The sequence below is a fragment of the Scomber scombrus genome, chromosome 11, assembly GCF_963691925.1.
Source record: "Scomber scombrus chromosome 11, fScoSco1.1, whole genome shotgun sequence".
NCBI lineage: Eukaryota > Metazoa > Chordata > Actinopteri > Scombriformes > Scombridae > Scomber > Scomber scombrus.
In genome coordinates this window covers 18,257,717-18,281,062 of record NC_084980.1, presented here as the reverse complement: position 1 = coordinate 18,281,062, position 23,346 = coordinate 18,257,717, and the positions used below count along the sequence as shown (strand labels likewise).

Here is a 23,346-nt window from a genome sequence, read left to right as displayed (position 1 = left end):
AAAGTAATTTCAAACTTTTTTTTATTAAAAATATAATTGTCAAGGGAGATTCACCATGGTTTAATATTTAAGACATTGTTGGTCTAAGACAGGACACAAACCCTTGCTGCAAGTCGAATGTGTTTCCGCCCACCACCCTAATCCCCCTTCCCTGACCTTTCACCATGCTGAACAAATGACACACTATACTTCCTTAATTGGCGCTGAATGTTGACACTGGATGGATTGGATAGATGGTGTACTGCAGAATCATCCAATAACAACGCAATTCCCACAGATATTTCCTTCTTTTCAATAAATGTAAAGGCTATGACATTTAACAAAAGGCGGGGGGAAATCCCTTCAGGGCTTTATGTTAACATATAAAGTATTTTATATTACAGTACATATCCCACATATGAAGCAAGAACATACAGTGAATGGACATAATGCAGTGGCTCTCCTAACAGTCTAATCCTAAAGCATGTATGAGAATCAGCCTACATACTCACTCTAGCATTTGTGCTTGTGTAATATTCACAGTCTGTTATTTCTCTCTGCCACAGTGTCTTGATTCATTACTGAGTTTACAGATTTAACGTGTTTTCATTTTCTTTGTTACACAAGTGAAAGGGAAAGTAGTTGAACATTATTTATGTTCAGTATATATTATAATGTAACATATGGGTAGCTACTAGTCTTCAGAGAAAGACAGCGAAAAAAAAGGCTTGACGTAGATATTTTGTCCAAGCTGGCTGGTTGTGTCATTATAAGTGACATAAAAGCTTCATCAGAGAACAAAAAGCTTAATGATTGTTAAAATAATACAGCAACTATGAGACAACTCAGGATTCAGGACAGAGATTATTGGAAAAACAGAGGTGTCACAAAAGTGGTCAGTTTATGTTGCCTTTGCCTTTGGGACTAGCTGCCTTTTATTAAACAGGAGTAAAATTCAGGAGATGCATATTATTGATTTAATTAACCAAATAAAATAAAACTATAAATATAAATACATATAAAATAACATCCAGGTTCACAACCAGTATCCTAAAACCATGCCTTTATTATACAATAACAAAAGAGTGAGATTTTATCTTTTTAAGATTATTTATTTGAACAGGGGTTAATAATGATCTAGTTAGTATTATGTGCTGTTGTATTGACAGGATGTATGGCGGTCCCAGGAGCCCACACTGATTTAGACATCCATTGATTCAGCTCCAGTTAACGTCAGCCTCCACACAGTTATTCAGCTTCAGCTGTCGCTGCTATTGTAATGATTATCAGCGCTCCCTTCTCTCTGTGCTGATTACAAGCCTTATAATTGCATCTCTATCTCTTCTCATCAGTTGTACTCTAAAAAGCCTTAGTAGGCTGTAGCAGTGTTTTTTTACATGGGGCACCTTTCTAATTGGAATATTATATGTGCAGACTAGAAGCAGGTCTATACTTTGATTTTTTTTCTTTCTATGAACATTACATTTCATTCATTTGGTAATGAAATGTATTCATAGAGCTACTTATTATTGAGTTCTTGACAAAGAAGCTGTATTGAAAAACCTGTGAATGGCCAGAATAGTCCAGCTGTAATTTACTAAGACTTAAAAGACAGACATGTAGGAATCAGGCAGGTTTATTGACAAATATGCAGTCAAAGTGAGTAAATGAAATGTGAATAATCTAATTTTAGCATCAAGCACTGTCTACACTATGATCTGTGAAATAGCCTGGTTATATAAGGTCATTTTTATTTTGACTTACACAGACTTTATGTTTGAACTGTTATATATCTTATTATTGATGTTATTTTATTGAAATAAGAATAAGAATCCTGCTAAAACGTCATGACAGTGCAGTTTTTACACACCTAAAAAAACAACTAAAGAGAGTTTCCCAGATAATGACACAGACGCTGACTCACTTTTCAGAACAGTGTTCCCGAATACAGATGATTATTGATTTCTGAATGAATGGATGTTTGGTATAATTTCTGGCATAAAAAAATATGCTTTTGGCTGCGTGGGGGTTCTTGTTGGCCTGGTAGCCCAGCAGTGCTGTGCAATTACAGAGGAAACACTAAAACTCACAAATTCATTTTTAATCCTTCAGTTTATCTGAGAACCAGAAAAAAGCCCCAATTGTAAAGATAGATGTCTTATAACTGGACAACAGCAATAAGTTCAGGTATTCCATAACAAAGCAGTTTTAATTCAATAGTACATTCAGTGTACTCAATTTGGAGAGGCTTGACTGGATTAAAGAGCCCACTAAATATTTTGCACAAATTGTTTGTTTGCATATTAAAGCATGCATGAAAAGTACCCAGTTTACCCATTTTTTAAACTTGACTCTAAAAGGAAAAGCCAAGTATTGGCCTAGTTAAAGCTTGGCATGGTGACAAACAGTACAGTTTATTTGCTCCAGCACTGGAAAAGCAGGTGAGACTTTGCAAAAGACCACTTCCTCTTAGGAAGCAAAACGTTTTAACGCCCAACTGTACAACGAGTCAAATTCTTTGGCCATGTACTGCAATCAAACAATGATGATTCCTATTCTGATTTTTTTGGATTAATCAGGAAAACCTTAATGAAAAATGACATTGTGTACATTACATTATTTTAAGAATTTGTTCCAAACATGTTTCTTCCTGTTTTTGAATCTTTACTTGTATTTCTTCAAGTCAGAGAGTTTTATGTTGACCCCTTGTATAGATGTGTTTCAGCTGTGTTGATGTACTTACAAACTGTGTCTTGTTGGCTGGCGGAGCCTCCGTGATGGACTTGAGGTCTTCCACTGTGACTCTTTCCATGTCCTCTAAGGCAGATCCAGAGTAGAGCACAACATCTTTCACAAAAATACTTATAGCTCTTAGCATGTAGGACACAAATAGGTGCATGTGGATGTAGTTCCTGGTGCAGTGTAATCGTCTAGGGAGAAAACAAACAAGAGTGGCAAGGTCAAAAGAAAGATCTGTTGAAAATTGTATCTGTGTGTGTGTGTGTGTGTGTGTGTTTGTGTGTGTTTGTGTGTGTCTGTGTGTGTGTGTGTGTGTGTGTGTGTGTGTGTGTGTGTGTGTGTGTGTGTGTGTGTTTGTGTGTGTTTGCGTGCATGTGGGCTGGCACACCTTCATATAACACACGTGCATGCACACATACACACACACACACACACAAACACACACACACACACACACACACACACACACAAACACACACACACACACATACACACACATACGCATGAACAATACTCATCCTAATTAGAGCCAGCTGAATTCCAAGCTGACTATAACACATTCTTCAGATTTAGGGGCTTGAAACACACAAATATTGAATTGCTAGGCTCAAAGTGAGCTGTAAAAACAAAATTGCAAGCATGTGTTGAGAAGTTTCAAAAGCATGTGAATTTCCTTCCAGACAAGCAAAAGTTTATCTGTCAAAAATTCTTCCAAAACATCCTGTCTGAGTGTTTACTGTGTAGTGGGCCTTTGAGGTCATGCATACTGGAATCAAGTTGCTAGATCAATGGCCACAAAGGTTACGTCATTACACAGTCAAGTAAAAATAGTCGATGATCATTTTAACTGAATATTTATGAGGGTTATAATAAATCCAAAACGCCAACTTTAACAAGAATATTCTAAAGTCCCATTAAAAAATCTTCAGCAATTACTAGCTTTAGTACTGAAATTAGTCGACCACTGTCCATTATTGACTTTTTTTTCTTTCTTTTTACCCTTATTAACTGTATATTTGACAAGCTATCCTTTGAGAACTATTGATTTGAAGTGGTGGGCAAAAACTAATCTAGCGTACATTTCCCTGGTGAAAAAAAAAACTGAAAATAACTGCTAATGTGAAATATCTCTTTTCTCTCCCTGGAAAACATTTATGAGCTCTCCTGTCTGAAAGCTGACATGTTGAAGGTGAGACATGGCTGGAGTGCTCCGGAGCACAGAGCCAGAATGTCAGATGGACCCCTGGGACAACTTATTAAACTCATTTGGCCTGTAGATTTCCGGGTGCCAGTTGGGAGCGTTCCTAAAGCTTTCTGACTGCCTGCCTGTACAGTAAGTCACGCTTGTGGGAACATTGGTAAACAGCGCCTTCACATCGATTTCTGATACTCCTTATGCCCAACAAAATAGGCAAATAATGACAAATCTGCCCTGCATTAATCAGCCATGGGGGGATGGGGGGGAAATTAGGCTGTCACCACACAAGGAATGGATTCAACCTTGTTTTGGGTTTCGTCATTGCCACTGAGACAAAAGTGATAGAAGATTAGGTTTATGTTTATCTATAGCATTTATCTCTTTCATTTCTAGGCAAAGCAACGCTTGTTAAAATAAAATAATTGACTATTTTACATATAATTATTCACAACTGATACATTTTATAATATAATACAATTTCTACTTGTTTTGTTTCAGTGGGGGAAATAGGGAAAAAAGCACCACTCACGCAGATTGTGACGCAAGATATGTAATCTTTGTAAGCTTGGTGGACTTGTGAAATCAATGTCCAAGCTTTGGTTGTTTGTCATCGAAAGCCTAAATCAGCATGGAAATAACAAAGAACCTAAATGTCAGACAACTAGGCATGCATTGCTACAAGCCTGGAGGCAGACTCCTCCTCAAAGGTAGACATATCATTGTCTGTTAAAAGTCAATGTAGAGTAAAAGTAAAGGTTAGATATGTTTTACATGCTTCACATTGTTCCCCGGGGACAAAATATACTGTGTTGCATGATTTCATGATGAAGCCTCTGTTATCCACTAAGTCATCATGCTCTCTGATGTATGGTTCCAACCAAACAATACACGGTGGCATGGTTAGAAATGCCGTACATCATGTCATCGTGCCATTAAACATTTCGTGTCTCTGTTTTGGTCTCTTTTGCAATTGCTTTAACCTTAATTTCTGACCCAATATCGAGATCCCTCTCTTGGGGAATGTTTGTGGTCGGAAAGACTGATTGAAAAATTCCAGTGACAACATCGACTCACCGGAAATATCCCAAGATGACCACAGCAACCATGAGTGATCCCAGAGAGATGGAGTACCCCACTGTGTAGATGAGATACAGACGGTGAAAAACCTCCTGTTGGAAGAGGATAATTAGTTAGAATGTTGACTAGATAGCAAAATGGATAAAAACACTGAACTTGAGAAGACTACAGCATATCTCCTCATTACTGTAGTGCCACTATTGATGTATTGTAGGTTTTTTTAGCCACCATGATTGAAGAAAAGTAATTAAAAAACTGTAAAATAATTCAATCAACAATCACATGCATCTACAAGACCATCAATTGTAGCAACTACAGCATCTATGCAGTTATGGGTTTTATTTTAAAATAACTTATTGCACATAGTAATTTAGTAGTTTGCATTGTTGATTCAGCAACTAGTCCAAATCATTTTAATCACATGAAACATCTGTTATATTTCCACATTTGTGTGAATAAATGGTTTGTAATGCTATAAATAAGATAGCAGGGAACAGCAAACTTTAGAAAAACACATACTTATTATTTTTACTATTCATAAGAGTTTATATTTTTATGCTCATGTACAATAAATCAGATTAATCATAAGGTTCATCGGTTACTCCGAGTAACGAGTAATGTAATACTATATAATCTCCTTCATAAAAAATAATTTTAAAAAAGCAAAGCAGTTTGGCAAATGTATATTTATCTAATATTGTTGGAAAATTATATGTACACTGGCATGCTTCATTTACCCTTAGTGATCCAGTTAATTTGGGAAACTAGAAACATTTGGTTTACCTATTTTGTCATTAGTTTTTACAAGACTCCATTACTCTTTGTGCTTAAAATTTGAGGGACAACATTGCTTCAGGCAAGTGATTTTATTACAAACAGCATGTATTCACCAAGAAAAAGAGGAAATTACTACTACACTATGCTAGAATTTTTCCTAAAAACTAGGCTTTAAAATGTGTTAGCTTCCTTGTGTTTGAAAATGCTTTGCCACCTGGTGACAAAATTGTCATAAGTACCCAAAAGTTACTGATGGAAACAACATTTGACAAGGGTGACGGAACTGAGAAAAGCTGGGTGGGGCAGTTTGATCTTCCAGCAGTGAACTGGCAGCCAGAGGACACTGTGAGGAGAGCCAACCAGACCCTCTGTGCGTCAACATGCTGAAGGGGCCCGAGAGCCTTGTGTGATGTAACCAGATCCTTCACTGCTGTTATCATTTAGCATCAGGCTTCTGTGCCAAAAAAACGTGTATCTATGTAGTGATGGTGGTCCGTGGTATGGCGGTTGTGCAGTGAGGGGCTTTCATTTGTGCGTATGTATTTGTCATTAACCGCTGCAACCGCTCCCACTGGAACCCATCAACATAAACATCTGAAGTCAGAAAGAAACTGAAGGGCGCCATGATGAGGTTATGCCCACATCCTCTACACCCCATTCAAGAAGGGGAGAGGAAAATGTATATGGGGGCAGCTGATGTTGCATATTTTTTCATGGTAAAAATACACTACGAATTAAAATCAAACCAAAGCCTTCTGTCAAACATTTTGACTGAACACTGAATGTATTTAGTAATGAAGTACTAATGACTCTATACCATCTATTCAATGGCAAACACCAAGACTATTCATAACCAGTAGCAACCTACAAACTAGAAAGCCACTTACGTAACTCTGAACATGAATATGATGATGAATACATTTGAAAGCTACAGAATGACCTATATCTAAGATCACTGTCAAAAAGTGCATTAAAAGCCATTTCAGCATAATAATAGTTGATGATTTGATATAATTTCTGCAAAAAACTCCTACAGTATTCCTTCAGTACACAAACACAATAATGGCTGTGTAAAAGCTGTTTTTTCCATTTACAGGCAGGCTCTGGCTGTTTTCAGCCATTCTTACAATACCCAGTAGTCCTATTCACAAGTGTTAGTTCTGACATCCAAGCCCCCCGCACAACGATAGAGAAACACTACAGAAGCAACTGAGATCAGGACTACATATATCTTTACCAGTCATATGGGGATGATGATAGTAAAAGGATGCAGTGTTTGGTTTATGAAACAATGTACCTCTCAGGTGAGATGAGGTGTGATATCAGTGTTTGTGGTATTTATGATCCCAGGTTTGATTCTCATGTGATGATCATATTTAGATTTTATGTTATAATGATTATGGGTATTAGCAGGGCATATGAACAGCTATGTTTATTAAAAAATGCATGACGTGTGTAAAGATGCAGACCTCAGAGAACAGTTAAACCCACTTTAAATTTGCCCCAGCAGTCTCTTCCATCATGATGCTGCCCAATCTTACATACTCACTTACACAACAACTGTGGCTCTGCAGTATTTTATCTTGGTATGTTAGTTTATCTCTGTGTAAAATAAGCAACCATAGTAGTACATTCTGTTACAATAAACAACAGGGAACGACTGGGTGTCTAATTACAAGTATAAAACAAAGATCATTCCCATATTAGCTCTACTACTGTTATTATGCAATGACTGTTTCAGTCAACCATAACAACAGCAAAACCACAAACTAAATAGAATTAAATCCCTTTCTTTTTTTAACATCACAAACCGAAACACAAACACAAAATACGGCCAAAATGATGGCATAAAATGATATTACAATAACCAAAGTGCACCTCCAATTCTGTGAAAAACCTTTCCTGTTTCAAAGTGACAGTACCCCCTAATGGTTCAAGGCAGGTTGATAAAGAAATGTTTTTTCCAAGATTAGTGATGGACTTGACTGGCCTACATGAGCCCTGGCCTCAATCCCATCAAACACCTTGAGCACACCTGGGATGAGCTGGGATGCCAACTGTGAGCCAGGCCTCATCAACCATCATCGGTGCCTGACCCCGCTGACACTTTGGTGTCTGGATTGGACTGAAATCCCTGCAGCCATGCTCCAAAACCCAAAATCTAAAAGAAGCCCTTCCAAAAGAGTGGATGGTGTTACAAAAACAAAGTAATCCATATGTGTTTTGATCAGAGATTGCATATGAGTGTAATGTTTGGATGTCTTCATATGTTGGTATACATATTCAACACAATTAGAATCAACATGAAATCAGTGCACTGTAGAGCCCTTTGCCTTCAATTTATTTTTATTTTTGTCTGCTAACAAGAAAGCCAGCTACGAGGTTTAGTCATGATTTAAGACTATTTTGTGAATGGACGCTCTCTGGCAAGCTTTTTAGTATGCAATTAAGGGTTATGTGACACTGCTATCAGTTTGTTTTTTGAGTGGTCATTTAGCTAACTGAAGCTTTTTATTATCACAAAGCAACCACATTGCATCATTATCCCCCCATCATCATCCGCACATTTCATTAAATATGATTAAAATTGATTCACACTGTACATTACTGAGAAGACATGTGTTACCGGTTGAAAGGGGTTGTAATGGCAGGGTGAAATGGCGTAATACAGTAGTTGCCTGAAAGGCTGTAATATCTTAAGTATGACCATTTATGCAAAGCATTCGTAAAAGGCTACTGCTCTTACTTATTGCAGAGGAAGGCACTGTAACTGTGTCAATGAGCATGAAAATAGGAATGACACAGCTCTTACCTTTTCATGGCTCTGGTTGTAATGGTAGAGGAATTTTGCACATTCGCTATAATTGGCCCATGTCTTGTTGTTGGTTGTGGCCAGCTCCCATGTTCCATTGTTGTCACACCGTCGGTATGCCAGTCCTAGACATCAAGCAGAAAAAAAGTCTATTTTTAGTTATACATTTCAATTTTGGACTGCCAACACAGTCAATTACACATCCTTTGCTTAATTCTAATTTAAACCTGCATAATTGTACAAAATTGCCAAAGAGGTTTCTTTTGCACAGTATAGAACCAGCAGCATGGGACCCTTTCACCAACTGAAAATGAACCTCTAGGGTTAATTGCTGACTAAATTCAGGGCCACACTTACCTCTATGGTTGAAGTCATAGATATACTCTGGACATGCAGTGGATACAAGTTTTCCCGGAGCCCCTTCAGGCCAACACACAATGCCGTCCCATTCTGGTGAGCAGAAACCATCTGAGGAGACAAAACCAGTGCTGACTTTTTAAAATAGAGCCACAGAGTGTTGTTTTCCCTTGATTCCAACATTACATGGCTACGGGCATTTACAAGAGCAGCAATAGGCTATGTTTTCAACGATTCTGCTGGCCTTTAAAAAGTAGGGCAAATGCATGAACTTTACATAGTATGTAAATTAACACTGCAGAGCATTTGTGATCAGTAAATTAGGGTTTTTTCTGTTTTTTTAAGGAAACATGGGTCACCCAGATAACACACATTCTTGTGTCACTCCCCATCTATTGTAATATAATTAAGACTCACAATCATGGAATTCCCAGTATGCTGATAACAAATTATCCATTGAAACTAGTGTTCATTAACATTGTTTGTTAAGTGCAGAGGTCTTTTCAGCAGATTTCCATAACTGCCACATTGTTCATATCATCATACTGTTTTTAAGTTGTATGGAATTGGTTTCAGTATGGCTCTCATTTAAAACATTACATGCAACACTGGCAGCATTGTACTATCCCTAGAAGCATGCTATGTCAAAATAGAAGTACTGCGTTATAAAACTGATTTTCTTCTTATTAGCAGGAGGATGTCTGTCTTCAACATGCATCAGATTAAACTTTAATATATTGTATCTGCTGATAAAAAAGAGCCCAACTAATCATTGAAAAATACTGTAATTATACTTTTACACATTTTTTTGTTTCAATTACAGGTTTTTTTTCGAGATTGGTGGTGAGGAACATTCGGTATGTAAAAAGTTGTCAAGGAATCATTATAACATGAACCTCTCAATTTTTTACCCTCCGACTTCCTTGCGATTGCTACAATATGCTGACTATGTGCATCTCCTGAAGATCACAAAAACCGTCGACATTTTTCAGCGAACAATTCCCTTCATGAGACTTTGCAAAAATGTCTCTATACTTCAGACAAAGAGCTGCAGGTTCAAAGGAAAAGAATTGAGCATTGAGCCCCTTAATTATCAGCTAAACCGTGGACCTCAGCCCTCCGATAGTGGGAGCAAAGTCCCTTTCCCCACAGATTCCTGGCAAAAGCCTTCCTTATGGCTTGGCATTTATGTTGTATTATTGAAAACATCTGCCTTACTTTGACCACTAATAAGTAGTTAAGGATAAAACTAAAACTATCCTCTCTTTGCAGTAGATCCATTATTTTCTCATTCCTGTAATCAAACTTGCAAAGTAACATCTGACGCAATGACGACATGCTTTTATTTGCCTGTCACTTGGAGCACAAAATTAAAGAGCAGACTGAGTGGAGCTGACTGATTCCTTTAGATTTCTAGTGGGAGAAGAACAGCGTTTAGTTTCAGAAATCACACTGACCACACATCCTGGGAGTAAAAGTAGAATTGCTGTTCACTTTTGCCATAAGTTTTATTACCATAAGACCACCTACTAACAGGCTTAAATTAAACACCAAACACATACACATATATAATTTCCCGTAAAGTTCTTGACCACGATTTAAATATAAACGTGACTACGGGGAGACTTTGGTATTAGTGATGTAACTGAGGTTTTTAATGAGGTTTATTCCCCCCCCCACCCCTGACTCATTTTATTCAGACCTGCAGATGTCAAAACACATATTGCAATTTTTTCCTGATACATGCAACCTTTTATAATGATTGCTGATGTTATTCTACACCCAGACCACAAGCTTGAAGGCTGTGCTATTTTCACACTGCAAGGTCTGGGGCATTGAATCCACATCCCTCCACTGTCCTCTCCAGGCAAACCTCAGTGTTTCCCTCAATGAAAACCTTCTTTCAGTCACGTAATGGAGTCTTTTGTGTATTTTAAGCACAAATGAGAAATAAAAATAAATAGATAGAATATCGAAATACAAGCAAAAATGAAGTTTCAGCCAATCCTCCCTCAATGAACCTAAATTGCACGATCAATTCATTACTCTCAACAAATCCCACATTACAGGCTGCTAGCATTTTAAAATAGTCATCACTCCACCTCTCCTATAATAGATCAGAAAACCACAAGTTTACAGTGCCAGAAAAAAAAAACCTCTGGGGTGGTCAGGCAGGACACAGGCAAGACAAATACAGATGAAAGTCCTAAAAAATGCATGCTAGCTGCTATTCTCTGGGTTTTCTTTGAGCCACTGATTCAAGGTCACACCACAATACAAGAAAAAAAAGTTTAGAAAAAACAAATATTTGAGGCCAAAGCCATTAAAACTACAAGAGTGCAATCCATCTAAATCCTTATGACCACTTCAAGGAAAACACTTAAACGGGTCATCGGAAAGCACAAGTAAGGGGCCGTTCAGATGTTGCGCCTAAAAACGCATGGAAAACGCCAGCTGTGCCACTTTCATCTTTCTATCCAAGGTGCTTGGGAGGTTGCGCTATTCTCGCGCCTGTGGTTACTAAGCAACCAAAACCACTTGTATACTTTATCTCGAATCTTGATGGTCTCCTAAATTTTACTTTACATCACAGCAAACCACTACCCAGATTTTAAATTATTTCCACATTACATGATCACAAACAAACAACCAGATGAGACTCTTAAGATCAAATCCAGTTCAAATGTGAAAAGGAAGTCAAAGCAATTAATGGGTCATTAAGTAAAAAATAAATCAAATCAAGCACATTAAATGAGCACATATGTGTTTATCCAGGCATATTCAGCAACCACACCGGGGACTCTATTTTTTTCTTTAATAAGGTAATATTTTCATCATAATTTTTTCAGCTCTGATTGAACAGACGTGTGCAACCTTCCAAAAGAGGTCAGCAAGCAGCCGCCACATACGAGGTGAGTCACATCCGTGTGTGGCAGCATCATCAGGTATGTAGATTAGCACCCCCAAAACAGCACCTCAAGCATTCCCAGAGTCCTAGTCACTGGCGCCAGAACAGGAAGGACAACAAGACTTTTTGCCTCCCGACTTTCAGGTGTAATAAAGTGGTAACGCCTAAGTAAGCCAACTCTAACATGCAAGGACCTGATGACTTGGACAAGAACAAAGTTAAGTAGCTCTTTCTTTGGGAATGGATAGGCACATTTAGTGCTTTGTAAAATAAGCCTTGGAGACTAAACCTCACTCTGCTGCAGTGCTTTCTATTTGTATGTTATTAGGCATATTGGATGTAAAGGCATGCATTTTGATTCTCTTTCAAACCTTAGTAAAAAACCATTGACTGTTTGGTTGGGAAAGGTCTATATCAACAGTTTTGAGTCAAACCTTTTTAGCCACTTTTACATTTGTTACCACAGTTTAGCATCCTACAGCACCTTAACTATAGACATCACTCCTCCTCCCATTATAATCATCCAACGCTGACAGTTTATGTGAATTGGTGCATTACAGCTGCAGCTAATCATTTTATTATAGACTAATCTGTCAATTATGATTATTATATAAAATGCTATAAAATTCACAAGCTCAAGATATTTAATTTAATTACATTTTGTTCCCACTTTATTAAACAGATCAGTAGAACCTCATCACTCTGAGAATCTTAAAAAGATTAATAAATCACCAACATACTTTTATCAGTTAATCTATTAATCAATTAAACATTTCAGCACACTGATTTACATCTGTAATTGATCAATTAAGAAATTTGATAGTGACAGAGCCAATATCTGAGTCTAGTCAAGTTCATTTGAAATCTCCAATCTGCTTTACTGAGGAGCTATTTTTGTTGTAGATTAAGTTTGGGATTATTTATTTCAATAAATCAAAAAAAGAAATAAAAAATATTCAGAAAATTGTGAGAATTTTCCACGTCAAAATGTCCAAAAGCCCAACATGGTGTCTTCAAATTGCTTGTTTTGTCCAACCAACAGTATAAATCCAAAAGAGATTGATGTTACTATCATAAAGTATAAAGAAAAACAGAAATTTGAGGATCTGGAACCAGTTAACTAAAACAAAAATCAATTCAGATTCATCTCAAATTTAATACCACAAAGGGCTAAGGGCTTATACATTACAATATAATTAACAGGTGCAAATGTGCTTGGAGATGGCTGGCTGAGTATGACAACAAGCTGGCAAGTCACTATGACATGTCAGGATGGTTTAGGCATGATGGTGGTCAGATGAGCAACACAGACACTCATCTGAGAGAGGCCTCATGTTTGACTGACTGCTCTGCTCTGAATTAGGATCCATGGCCATCCTGCTAAATATGCTTTGAGAGAAAGCACAACATCGTTATATAAGCCCTGGACATTTTACACAAGCTGCTGTTCGGCGCCTGCAGTTCTCAATAGTAGCAATTCTGTCATTTTTTATTTATTTTTTTTTCAAATCCAATTTGATATTTGTGGACGTTTATCAAAACCATGAAAAGTTGGGAAATATCACGCAGGACAATGTAATACTGGGAACGGTCAACAAAAGGTTTTGTGTTCGTAGCATTGAAGTAAACATTTTTAATTATGTGTTTCATTTACAAGAGGGTATCGTTTGGAGGGTCCAAGAATTCAGTGCGACCACAATGCACTGGGGTTAAAGAGAAAATAATACGATTGGTTTGGCTCTGGAATACAAAATCCTTCTCTGAACAATCAACTGGGAAAATGACAGTAACCACAATCAGATACAGTAGATGCTGGGGTTAGCTGGAAAATGGCGCTCTTCAGACACCCATAAATACACAAGTACACCCCAGGATCAGCTTCGCCTTCAGTTCCAACCTCCAGAAAGCCACAAGGAAGACAAAGGAAACAGAACAGCATTTTTCAATATAATTCACGGTGCACATTCAAATGCATGTGAAACTGGCTGGCAAATAATCTGAAAATAAGTATTTGATTTAAACATATTAGCAAAAAGTAGGCAAAAACTGTCACAAAAATCTTCATCGTTCTTTAAATTTTTTTTTTCTTTTTTAAAGAATCAAGTTGGTTCTAGCAGAGCCCTGAAGCATACACATCATCTGCTGAATAATCGACCAATCACATTCAATCAAGATAACAGGTCTGTCTTCACAGTCTGACGCTTTATCACTTTCACTCTTGTTGCTGCTGGTAATGCTGATTGCTCCTACAGTACCTTGTTAGCTTTACTGTTTATGTCGATTGATTCCTTCATCAATAACTTCGGCCTCCTCCTGGTACTCCTCGTGCCTCTGATAACATCTGCTGCCTTACACATAATGTGTATTTCTAATATGTGTCCATGAGGTCATGTTCTGCACAGCCTGTGGGGAATTTATTGCACTTTCCTTTGAATCTCTCACTCTAGCTGGAAATCATCGGGGAACACCCTCAATGGCTGAGCTTATTCTGACAAATGCAACCATTTTGCTGCAATAAATAGCTCCGTATCGTTTGACATAAGTGTCTCTGACAGAAATATTTTCAGAGCAGCCTGTTGCAGGTAGTGGAAAATCACACTATTGGAAACCTAATCAAGGGTAATGAAGTGGGACCTTGCCTTCACATGAGCTCAATGGAATCTTACACATCCTGCATAATAATTCTCCCTCAGTTTTCATCTTTCAGTAACCTCTCGATCAACCTGTTGCTAAACAAGACATTTTGTCGATATGCACACACCATGATGGCCAGATTCATTAATTTGATTGTTTATCTATCCAAAACATGCATTTAATTGGGTGATTGGTGTGACAAACAACAACAACAATGTAATAATGTTATCATCCTGCTACAGTTTGGAATGACACATAGCACAATAAGGTTAAAAGGGTAAGCAACGGACCAACTGATATCTGAAAATCTGAAGACAAAAAAAAAACACATCCTTAAACAAATGTAAGGATGAAATACAATACCAGAAGCATTACAGCAACAGTATCATTCAAGGGAATGGGAAACTACAATATGGGGCTTGAAGAGTGAATCTTACATTTTTTCATTGAAAATAAAATCTTGCATTAAAAACTGAACTGAAAAGTTGTATTGGCACTGCAAAAACTTCCACTAATTATTATTATTATTATTATTATTTTTTTTTTTAAATCTTACAACTACAATTGATAGTTTTTACATTATGGTGTGTGTTTTTCAATGTCAATTTATTCTTCATTTCTGTCTTTTTTAGTGACAGCTTTTTTCTTTCTTTCTGTTTTTCAGTTTCAACTTTCTGTCATTGTTTTGGCACAGAGACGAGGCCCCTTGCTAGGCCTACATTCCCCAGTACGATAATAGTATGATAGTATGACAGAATAAAATAAGATAATTCGATTGTAATTTTTTTAATGGACATGTTTTATTTTTCAGTGGAACTTTTTCAATGCCAATAGAACTTTTTCCAATACAAGTGTTTCAATGCCAATGTGTCATTTTTCAGTTCAGGTTTTGTTTTCAATGCCAAATTTTCATGTCCGATGCCAAAATTTAATTGTAGCTTTTCAAGCTCCATATAAGTGTGCCCAAATTTTTGACTGGCACTGTATCTCAACAACTGATGGTTGGATTGTCATGAAATTTAATACAAATCACCCCAATAAAGGCTTTGTGCTGAAATGCGTTGGTGAAATAACAAAGATTCTTCCAGAAGTCAGTTTAGAGTTGCCAAGTTCTTTTTTTTAACATTAAATTCAGTACAGACGTCCATGTTCCCCAGAGGATGAATCCTATGACTTTGGTGATTTTTTCTGACATGTATTCATGTGCCACCATAAGGCTGACAAATTTGGTTTTGAGAAAAATATCTCAAAAACCATAAAAAGTAATTTTGATACAGATATTCATGTCCCCCACAGGATTAATTGCAATGACTTTGGTGATCCACCAAATACCATGGACCATTCCCATCAGCCTCAGCTGTAAGCTAATTTAACATGGTTTACATGGTTAACATTACACGAAACATCATCGTGCTATCAATGTCACATGGGCATGTAAACATTCAGATGTTAGCAGTTAGCTTATAGCTCCACTATGTTTAAGTATAACCTCATAGAGCAGCTAGCATGGCTGTGGACTCTCAACCTTTTTTCTTTACTCACCAGCGACCTTTTGCTTCGACTTGATGTTCCCCTCACACTTCCGTTTGGCTTTGAACAACAGGCCTATCTGTTCTTCTTTCGTGAGCACATCATCCGCGTAAACCTGCAAAAATAGAAAAACAAAAACAAAAAAGGTGGAGTTAATTAAGGGAAATACTGGAGTCTAAATGGTTTTGGGATAATATTTGACTGCACATTTGTGGTCACATCAACATCTGAAGCAAAGGTTCTGAGTTTGCTCTTAAGAGTCAAAATCAGCATGCAATGCATCAGTTGGCTGATATCCAGACATGATTTCCCTCTTCACAGCTGCTTCACAATCATCTAACCACTGCCCTCTGCACCCTTGGTCATCTAAATCGATTTTCCTTCATTGAAACACTCCTAAAAATGTACACTACTGACATTTTGTCAGATGGAATATGAGTGAAAGTACTGGGGAACTGCAACAGGGTGGCCTGGATGTTGGACTGCCTGTTCTGTGACTGGAAGGTCAGATTAGATTTAACCGAAACAATCTATGTCAAAGTGTTCACTAGCAAAGTGGTATATTTATTTCTGTCTAAGCTGTCATGGAAAAAAAAAAAGGCTATAAAAGACGTGTTTTGCCAGTATCAATTTCACTTATTGTTTATAGTCCCAGCTTGTATTCCTCTAGTTATATGTACACTAATCAGACATGACAAAGTAATTACAAGGACAAGAGCGACATTTTATTTCCAACATTTTCTTACACCTTACACTTTTTACTTCAGCTTTTGAACATTGTGTTTGAAAGTGGCGTGGCACCTCAGGTGCGGTTTTCCAGTCAAGGAAACATTTTCCTTTCTAATAGGTCACACTGACTGGCTCGCTGTTTGCTTGTGGATCACTTTCGGGTAATGACAAATGTGACTATATTAAAAATGACCACATTTGCTTTTAACAGAGCGTGACAAGAAAAGTAGAAATGAAAACAGATAAATTTAAGCCCAGCGCTAAAACTAAAGCACAGATCAGTGCACAAATCACCAGGATTTTCTACGCCTTCATATAGGGGTTTTCATGGTGCTTTGAGCCATACAGCAGCAAAATGCAATATGTATCCACACAATGAAACACAAACTAACGTGTACTGTATGCCATACAGTGTGCCTGGAGGTACGGCTAAAAAAACACCCAGTCTTGTTTTTTTGGTTCAGTGATGCAGAGCAAACAGCACAAATTAAAGACAGACTTTTACTCAGAGCAGCTGACTCACTGGCTGCAGTTAGATTTGTCAGACACAAATCACCAAAAAAATTTTTTTTTTTCTCTGATTTCTATCAGCTCTTCATAACAAGAAGTAAGCAGGTTTACATATCAATAGGAAGTATATTCATAGCACCCCAAGAAGCAAAAAGAAAGTGATGAGGTTAAATGTATAGATGGAGACAGATTCCCATAAAATGTATTTCAGCCATTCACAGAACAAATTACATGTCAAATATTTGACATTAAAGTAAATTAAAGAGCAAGATCATCAAACTATAACCTCTGCTCCTGCTGCTAATACGCAGAGAAAGCACTCTCATACTGATATAATTACTATGTTCTGTCTTGTCTTGTCTGTTACAACATTTTTTGCCGCCGATTTGTCCAGGTTTCCCCTTGAAAATAAGATTTTAACATGATTTGATTTATTAAATATGCAGGTGTTGGAGCTTTTTTTTGAAGAAGAAGAAGAAGAAGAAAAGAGGATGTTTGCATGCTAATGTTTGTGTTGAGGCATCTACAAGCTGTGTTTAAACATTCAGTACATAATTGTTAGGTTGGGTTTTTACTGTGTGTTGCTTTCTGTTTCTCGATATAAAACATGCAGTGAAGATCATATACTTAGGTTAAAGGCATTGTACAACTTTGTAAACATGATGTTAGTTAGTAAGTTATATTATTCTAAATTACTATAGTACTATATATTATACTACTGGATTATTATTACTGTTGCATGTATAAGAAACATTTTAATGCTAATTCTAACTGGGCAGTATCTATAAATTGCTGTATAATAACCAGCAATGTAAATTCTCTTTAAATTCTTATCTTATACAGATATTGTGCACTAAGCAGCAGTTCTGTAATTGGCTGCTACGAAGACGATGAGAACCAACTACTACAGTAAAACAAAACTTTGGATGTGTTCCTGACTTTTTTAGCCTGTTCATAATCTCAAAAAAGCAGCTAAGGAGCTTTCTAAATCTGCACACTGATACAAGGACTCATTTCGGAATGAAGATGTATACATTGTCTCTGATGCAAGAGCCTAATTTTGTGAGCTTAAAATTAAACTGTAAATACTGAGCCATCGTGGGTTTGCTGCACACAAAACCATAATACCTCAATCCATCAATATTTTCACTACTTTCAGCCCTGAAATAAGGATGTCCAGTCTGAGAGCTGAATGAGGTTACAGAATGAAGACGTTTATGGCTTTGCACAGTAAACAACCACAGATGGAACAACATTTGACCACAGGCGAACAAGGATAGATACTACCTGTTTACTGTGCTAACTATGCCAATATAGAATATTCCACTGACAGCTCCTGAGACCTTCACACTATTTTCATCTAAATAGCTGACTGGGTTACTTTAGCTGAGAGCTTAACCAAGAGGAAACCAGAAACAGAGTATGGATGCTAACTGCTCTAAAAGAACAAGTGTCATGATCATCACAGTATAGCACAGCAAATTTGTGTTAAACTTCAAAGTAGATGGAAATGTCAGCCAGATTACTACACTTTAAGAAGTAAAGTTCAGTTCCAGTTTGGTTTTTTGAGCTTTTTTTTTGCCTCCAAACCTGTTAAGTGAAGCTGCTGTTCCAACACATTAAGAACAAATATCTTAACCTTTAGGGTGCAGTTTGGGACCCTGTGAAACATTAAACTAAAATGAGCTATGAATTTTTTGGGGGGTTTATTTTCCTTCTAAAAACTAGAGGAATTTCTCTCCTTCATCTGCAGACTCCTGCTCACGGGCACGTAGAAGAGTATCATTTACCATTTTAAGAAGAGAATCCTGGGTAATAAGTGTGCCCCCTGATTATTTCTGAAAACTATTCCTCCTCCACTGGCCAGAGTCCAAACCTCCAAAGTAAACACAACTCTCACAGGGAGAAACATGGATATTCTTATTTACTGTATTTCATTTAAAACACAGTATTCTTTTTGTTAAATGCTTTTGAGCGTGTGCCAAAATGAAAATTAGAAAAATACACACCATATAAATATGTGTGTTTTCATCACTGGTCGGCCAGTGATACAAACTCCACTTGAATAAACCACAAGTTTCTATTTGTCTGCGCAAACTGCGGCTTGATGACTTAAACTGCAGTTCTCTGCAAGGATATAAGACCAATATTGAGAGAACTGTATTTAGGCTGGTGTGTCAAGACAGTGTTGAACCACTAGGACTAAGACAGTAAGTATTACTGTGTATACTATTCACACTATTGGAATGAAGGTACATTCACAGTTTAGGTTTAGTTTGCTAATTACAGCATTTGCTTCCTAAATTATTTTAGGAAGTAAATGCAAGTCATATTTAGTTATAAAATGTATGTTGCCGTCTTTAATTTTACAGTGTTCATTATTGAATATTTTTTTGCAAAACATTAAAGAACATATTTTTAAAAATCATCCATCAAAAACGGACTCATGTGGACAGACGCCATTCATACAATGAGTGGAGACATTGGGTTTCCGGTACATTACCAACCGTCTTGATTGTGGACAGCCTTGTGCTTTTTCTTTCTTTTTTCTTTTTTTCAAGAAAGTTGTGGTTGACCAAAGACATTTCCTGAAATGCCCTGCAGTGAATAAGAGAGTCAAACGCTGGAGCTTGGGAGGTAGATTTTCATTAGAAAGCACAAAACAAAAAACCCTGAGGATCCAAAAAGTTTAAACGAACCGCAAAACCACCTCAATGTGTAAGTCCAAGTACAGCCCAACGATCTCATTAGTAGTATCTCAGACCATGAAAAAGTGTTCTAAATTCAAAAAAGCACAAAACAACAAAATCAAATTGAGACGTAAATAATGGCTGAGAGAATGAAACCAGTGTACAACCAGACTTTCCAGCAACTGTGATGCCAAGCAGTCTTGTATCTATGGCATAGCTATAATGGGGTGAGAGCTTTGCCCTGAACTCCCTAAAAGTAAATTTATTTGCCAGGATAAACATTTTTGACAGCAAGAATAGCAACAAATGAATCCTGATAGCTAGTGTTAGAGGAGTGTCAAATACATGTAGAAAAAATTAATAGTTGAACATGAACAAAGTGCAGATCAATTTCGGCCCATTAATAATAATGCTATAATGAATCAGTGCATTTCTCTCAATTATTGTGACTGTTACTGAAGGCTGATTGTAGTAAGAATTATAGAAAGTTGCTTTAAGGTCAGCACAAAAAGGTTAAGGCATGGTTATTCAAGGAGGTATTACAAGTCTCTCAAATAAACATCTTAACAATGTTGCAATAGGCCTAATAATCCAACTGAAATCTGCTTATGATCATTTCTGTTGCTTGACCAGCAAGATTCCAGCTTAGACCAGTAAAGCAAGAGCACAGAGGAGCTGACTCCACTCAGTCAGTCACTGGCTGGTGGCCAAACCAACAGTTGGGATTCAGACAGCCTCTCCATCTTCATCTCCAATGTGAACAAAATAGATTCAAATGCTCAAATGCAGATGCAAACCAACAGCAGAAACACAAAGGTTTGATACACCTGAAAACAATTTAACTGAACAGTAATAAAGGAAAAGTGACATTTCTATTTTTTTTATATAAAAGACAAATTTAGATGTTTCAAGGCAATGACCATGATATCTGAGAAGTGTTTGCATTATTTTAACGTTACGGCTGTTTCCTTTTTAATTCAGTGTTTCAAAAGGAGCACATTATAATGATGGTGAAATTAGAGATGAAGCACGAAGGCAGAGCCAAATGTGATCTTTGAGTATTTTACATAATACAGAAATTAGCTTACTGAATTGTGGAGAGACACTGCATGCATAGATGCTTTTTATATAGATGTGAGATAAAGTATGGAAATGTTTTTGTAGAAGGATTTCATGTCAGGGTAAATTTCAAATGATTGTGAAAACATGGGGGGAAAGGGCAAACTGTACAGTAAGCTGCGGATATAATTCTGTGTCCTACTTCAGTGTTCTTGGCATGTTTTGATTGTCAACATAAAACCACTGATCACAACTCTGGCATTCTGACTGGAAACACAAACCATATTAATTTTCAATATCACCTCAGAGTCATCCAATAATGCCTCTCTCTGTTAGCTGATCCGTCAGTGGAGGATGAGATTTTTGGGTAAATGGTAGTATAAAGTGAGACTTTCCTTTCCAGATCACACTTCGTCACATGGATGATAAATAATATACAGATAATATTTACTCTGGTAGCTGTAAAGCGCCTCTATTATGGGAATACAGTCGAATGTTTGTTTTATGTACTTGTTTTGGTCATTTGCCATTCTTTACACCATAGGCTAACATTCACTTCCTTGTTGTTGGCATATATTCAAAATTTGATCCCAAGGGCTTTTGGACTTTCCTGTACCTTTTTTTTTTCTCCACAAAATAGGGGGGTCTAGAAAATTATAACTCTGCTGAATCTTGTTTTTAATGGCCTGTCCACTATCTGGAAAAAACATGAATATGTTACTTTTGACATATTGCACCGCATGAATGTTTTAGCGGATGAGGTTCCTGGATATTATAAACTCTATGAGTCAGTGCCACTCCTCTTCAACTGTGCAATTTGCATTTGATGATAAAAACCACAAACCACAAGACTGGTTGTCCTTTGGAAATGCTTGCAGACCACATTCTGACTTAAAGCAGCATTTAGTTCCTAATTATACCCTGCTCTGGTCGTAAGCCTGAAGAACAGCACTTTTGTCCTTGATGGAAACATTGTGTGTGCTGTGAGAGGCGGCATGCATCTCATGGAGCTCTGATAGCTGTGATCGTGTTGTTCTCTCAAATTAAAAAAGACGACTCTCACGTTATATAAGTGATTTAATACACAAAGTATGGGCCAGTCCTCCAATAAACAAATGCAAATGCAGCATTTTAATTTTCATCAAAAGCTTAAAAACTACTACTGGTTACATAACAATGAAATACACCAGACATTTCATAATATCTTAATGGATGTCAAAAGAAAGTGTCAACCCATAACATTTATGGCAGACTGCGACAATGGCAGACAATAGGTCACAACAATAAAAATGTAAATATAGTAATGGGTGAGTGATTTTTTCCATATATGGATTATGAAGATTATAGTTTAAAAACATCAAAGAGAATTTCATAAGAGCTTTTTTTTCCAGATGTACGGATCATGTAGTTTTACTCCACACACTGAGACATTAATCGCATATGATACCTTCCCAGTCACAGCTTGGCAACATCAGCAATAATCCACTAAAGCACAGCGTTTAAGGATAAAACATGAGATGATGTTAGTGCTCATTTTATCATCCAAAAAGATTCATCCATTCATGTTTATTCTCATCAGATAAATATTCTGTCCCATACATTTCCACACTTCACGTTAGTTACCGATTATACATTGAGAAAACCACAGAAAATTGATTATTTAGATTTTAGTATCAGCTATTATAATGAATGACAAGTCAAATTTGTGGGTCAATCTAATTACATACCTGAAATCCCACTTGACCTCATTGTGAAAATGAAATAGTTGAGGTAGGGCTCTACAATATTTATTAAGATGGACAGCAGGTATGGTCTAATGGACTCATCCATTTTTAAATGAGACTTGCACCAAAATACATACTGCTGCAAGAAAAAACAGGCTGAGTCTTGAAATGTCTGAAAGCTCTGCAAAGGTAATTCTTTTATACAAAAGATTGCATAAATGAATGATGACAGTGAATTGACAGTCAGGTCATGTGTCTTTTGAGATTCCGGCACAATGTCCAGGGAGATGTGAAGGTTTGTTTCAGCCTGCAGCATCTTCCCCGCTGCCACAAATGTTTCTCTATTTCAGCTGTTAATTAACAGCAAATTCACTTAATTTAGCAGAACTTTGTTGCATTCAATCTCACTGTCAACATTATAATTAGTTGCCTGCAGGGAGTTTTTTAATTGATATCTCACTTGGTTTAACATCACAAAGCCAAAGCGTCATCGCAGGCTAACACTTTCACAAGCGTTAATGGATGAGAGCGTAGACCACCATTGAGCCACCATCAGCATTCACAGCGTGCGCATCATTCTGTTTCATCAAGTTTATTCCAACAAGCCTTAAAGAAAACTGGGT

General features: G+C 37.1%; 1 protein-coding gene across 1 annotated transcript in view; it reads right to left on the bottom strand.

Annotated features, from left to right (window-relative positions):
* Positions 1-23,346, bottom strand: part of pth1r (parathyroid hormone 1 receptor) — a 44,862-nt gene that overhangs the window by 5,384 nt on the left and 16,132 nt on the right. The window contains exons 2-6 of the mRNA XM_062428908.1: positions 16,024-16,126; positions 8,940-9,050; positions 8,583-8,707; positions 4,991-5,085; positions 2,723-2,909 (exon numbers count right to left, since the gene is read on the bottom strand). Coding sequence (XP_062284892.1) covers positions 2,723-2,909; positions 4,991-5,085; positions 8,583-8,707; positions 8,940-9,050; positions 16,024-16,126 — 621 coding nt within the window. The remainder of the gene's footprint in view (positions 1-2,722; positions 2,910-4,990; positions 5,086-8,582; positions 8,708-8,939; positions 9,051-16,023; positions 16,127-23,346) is intronic.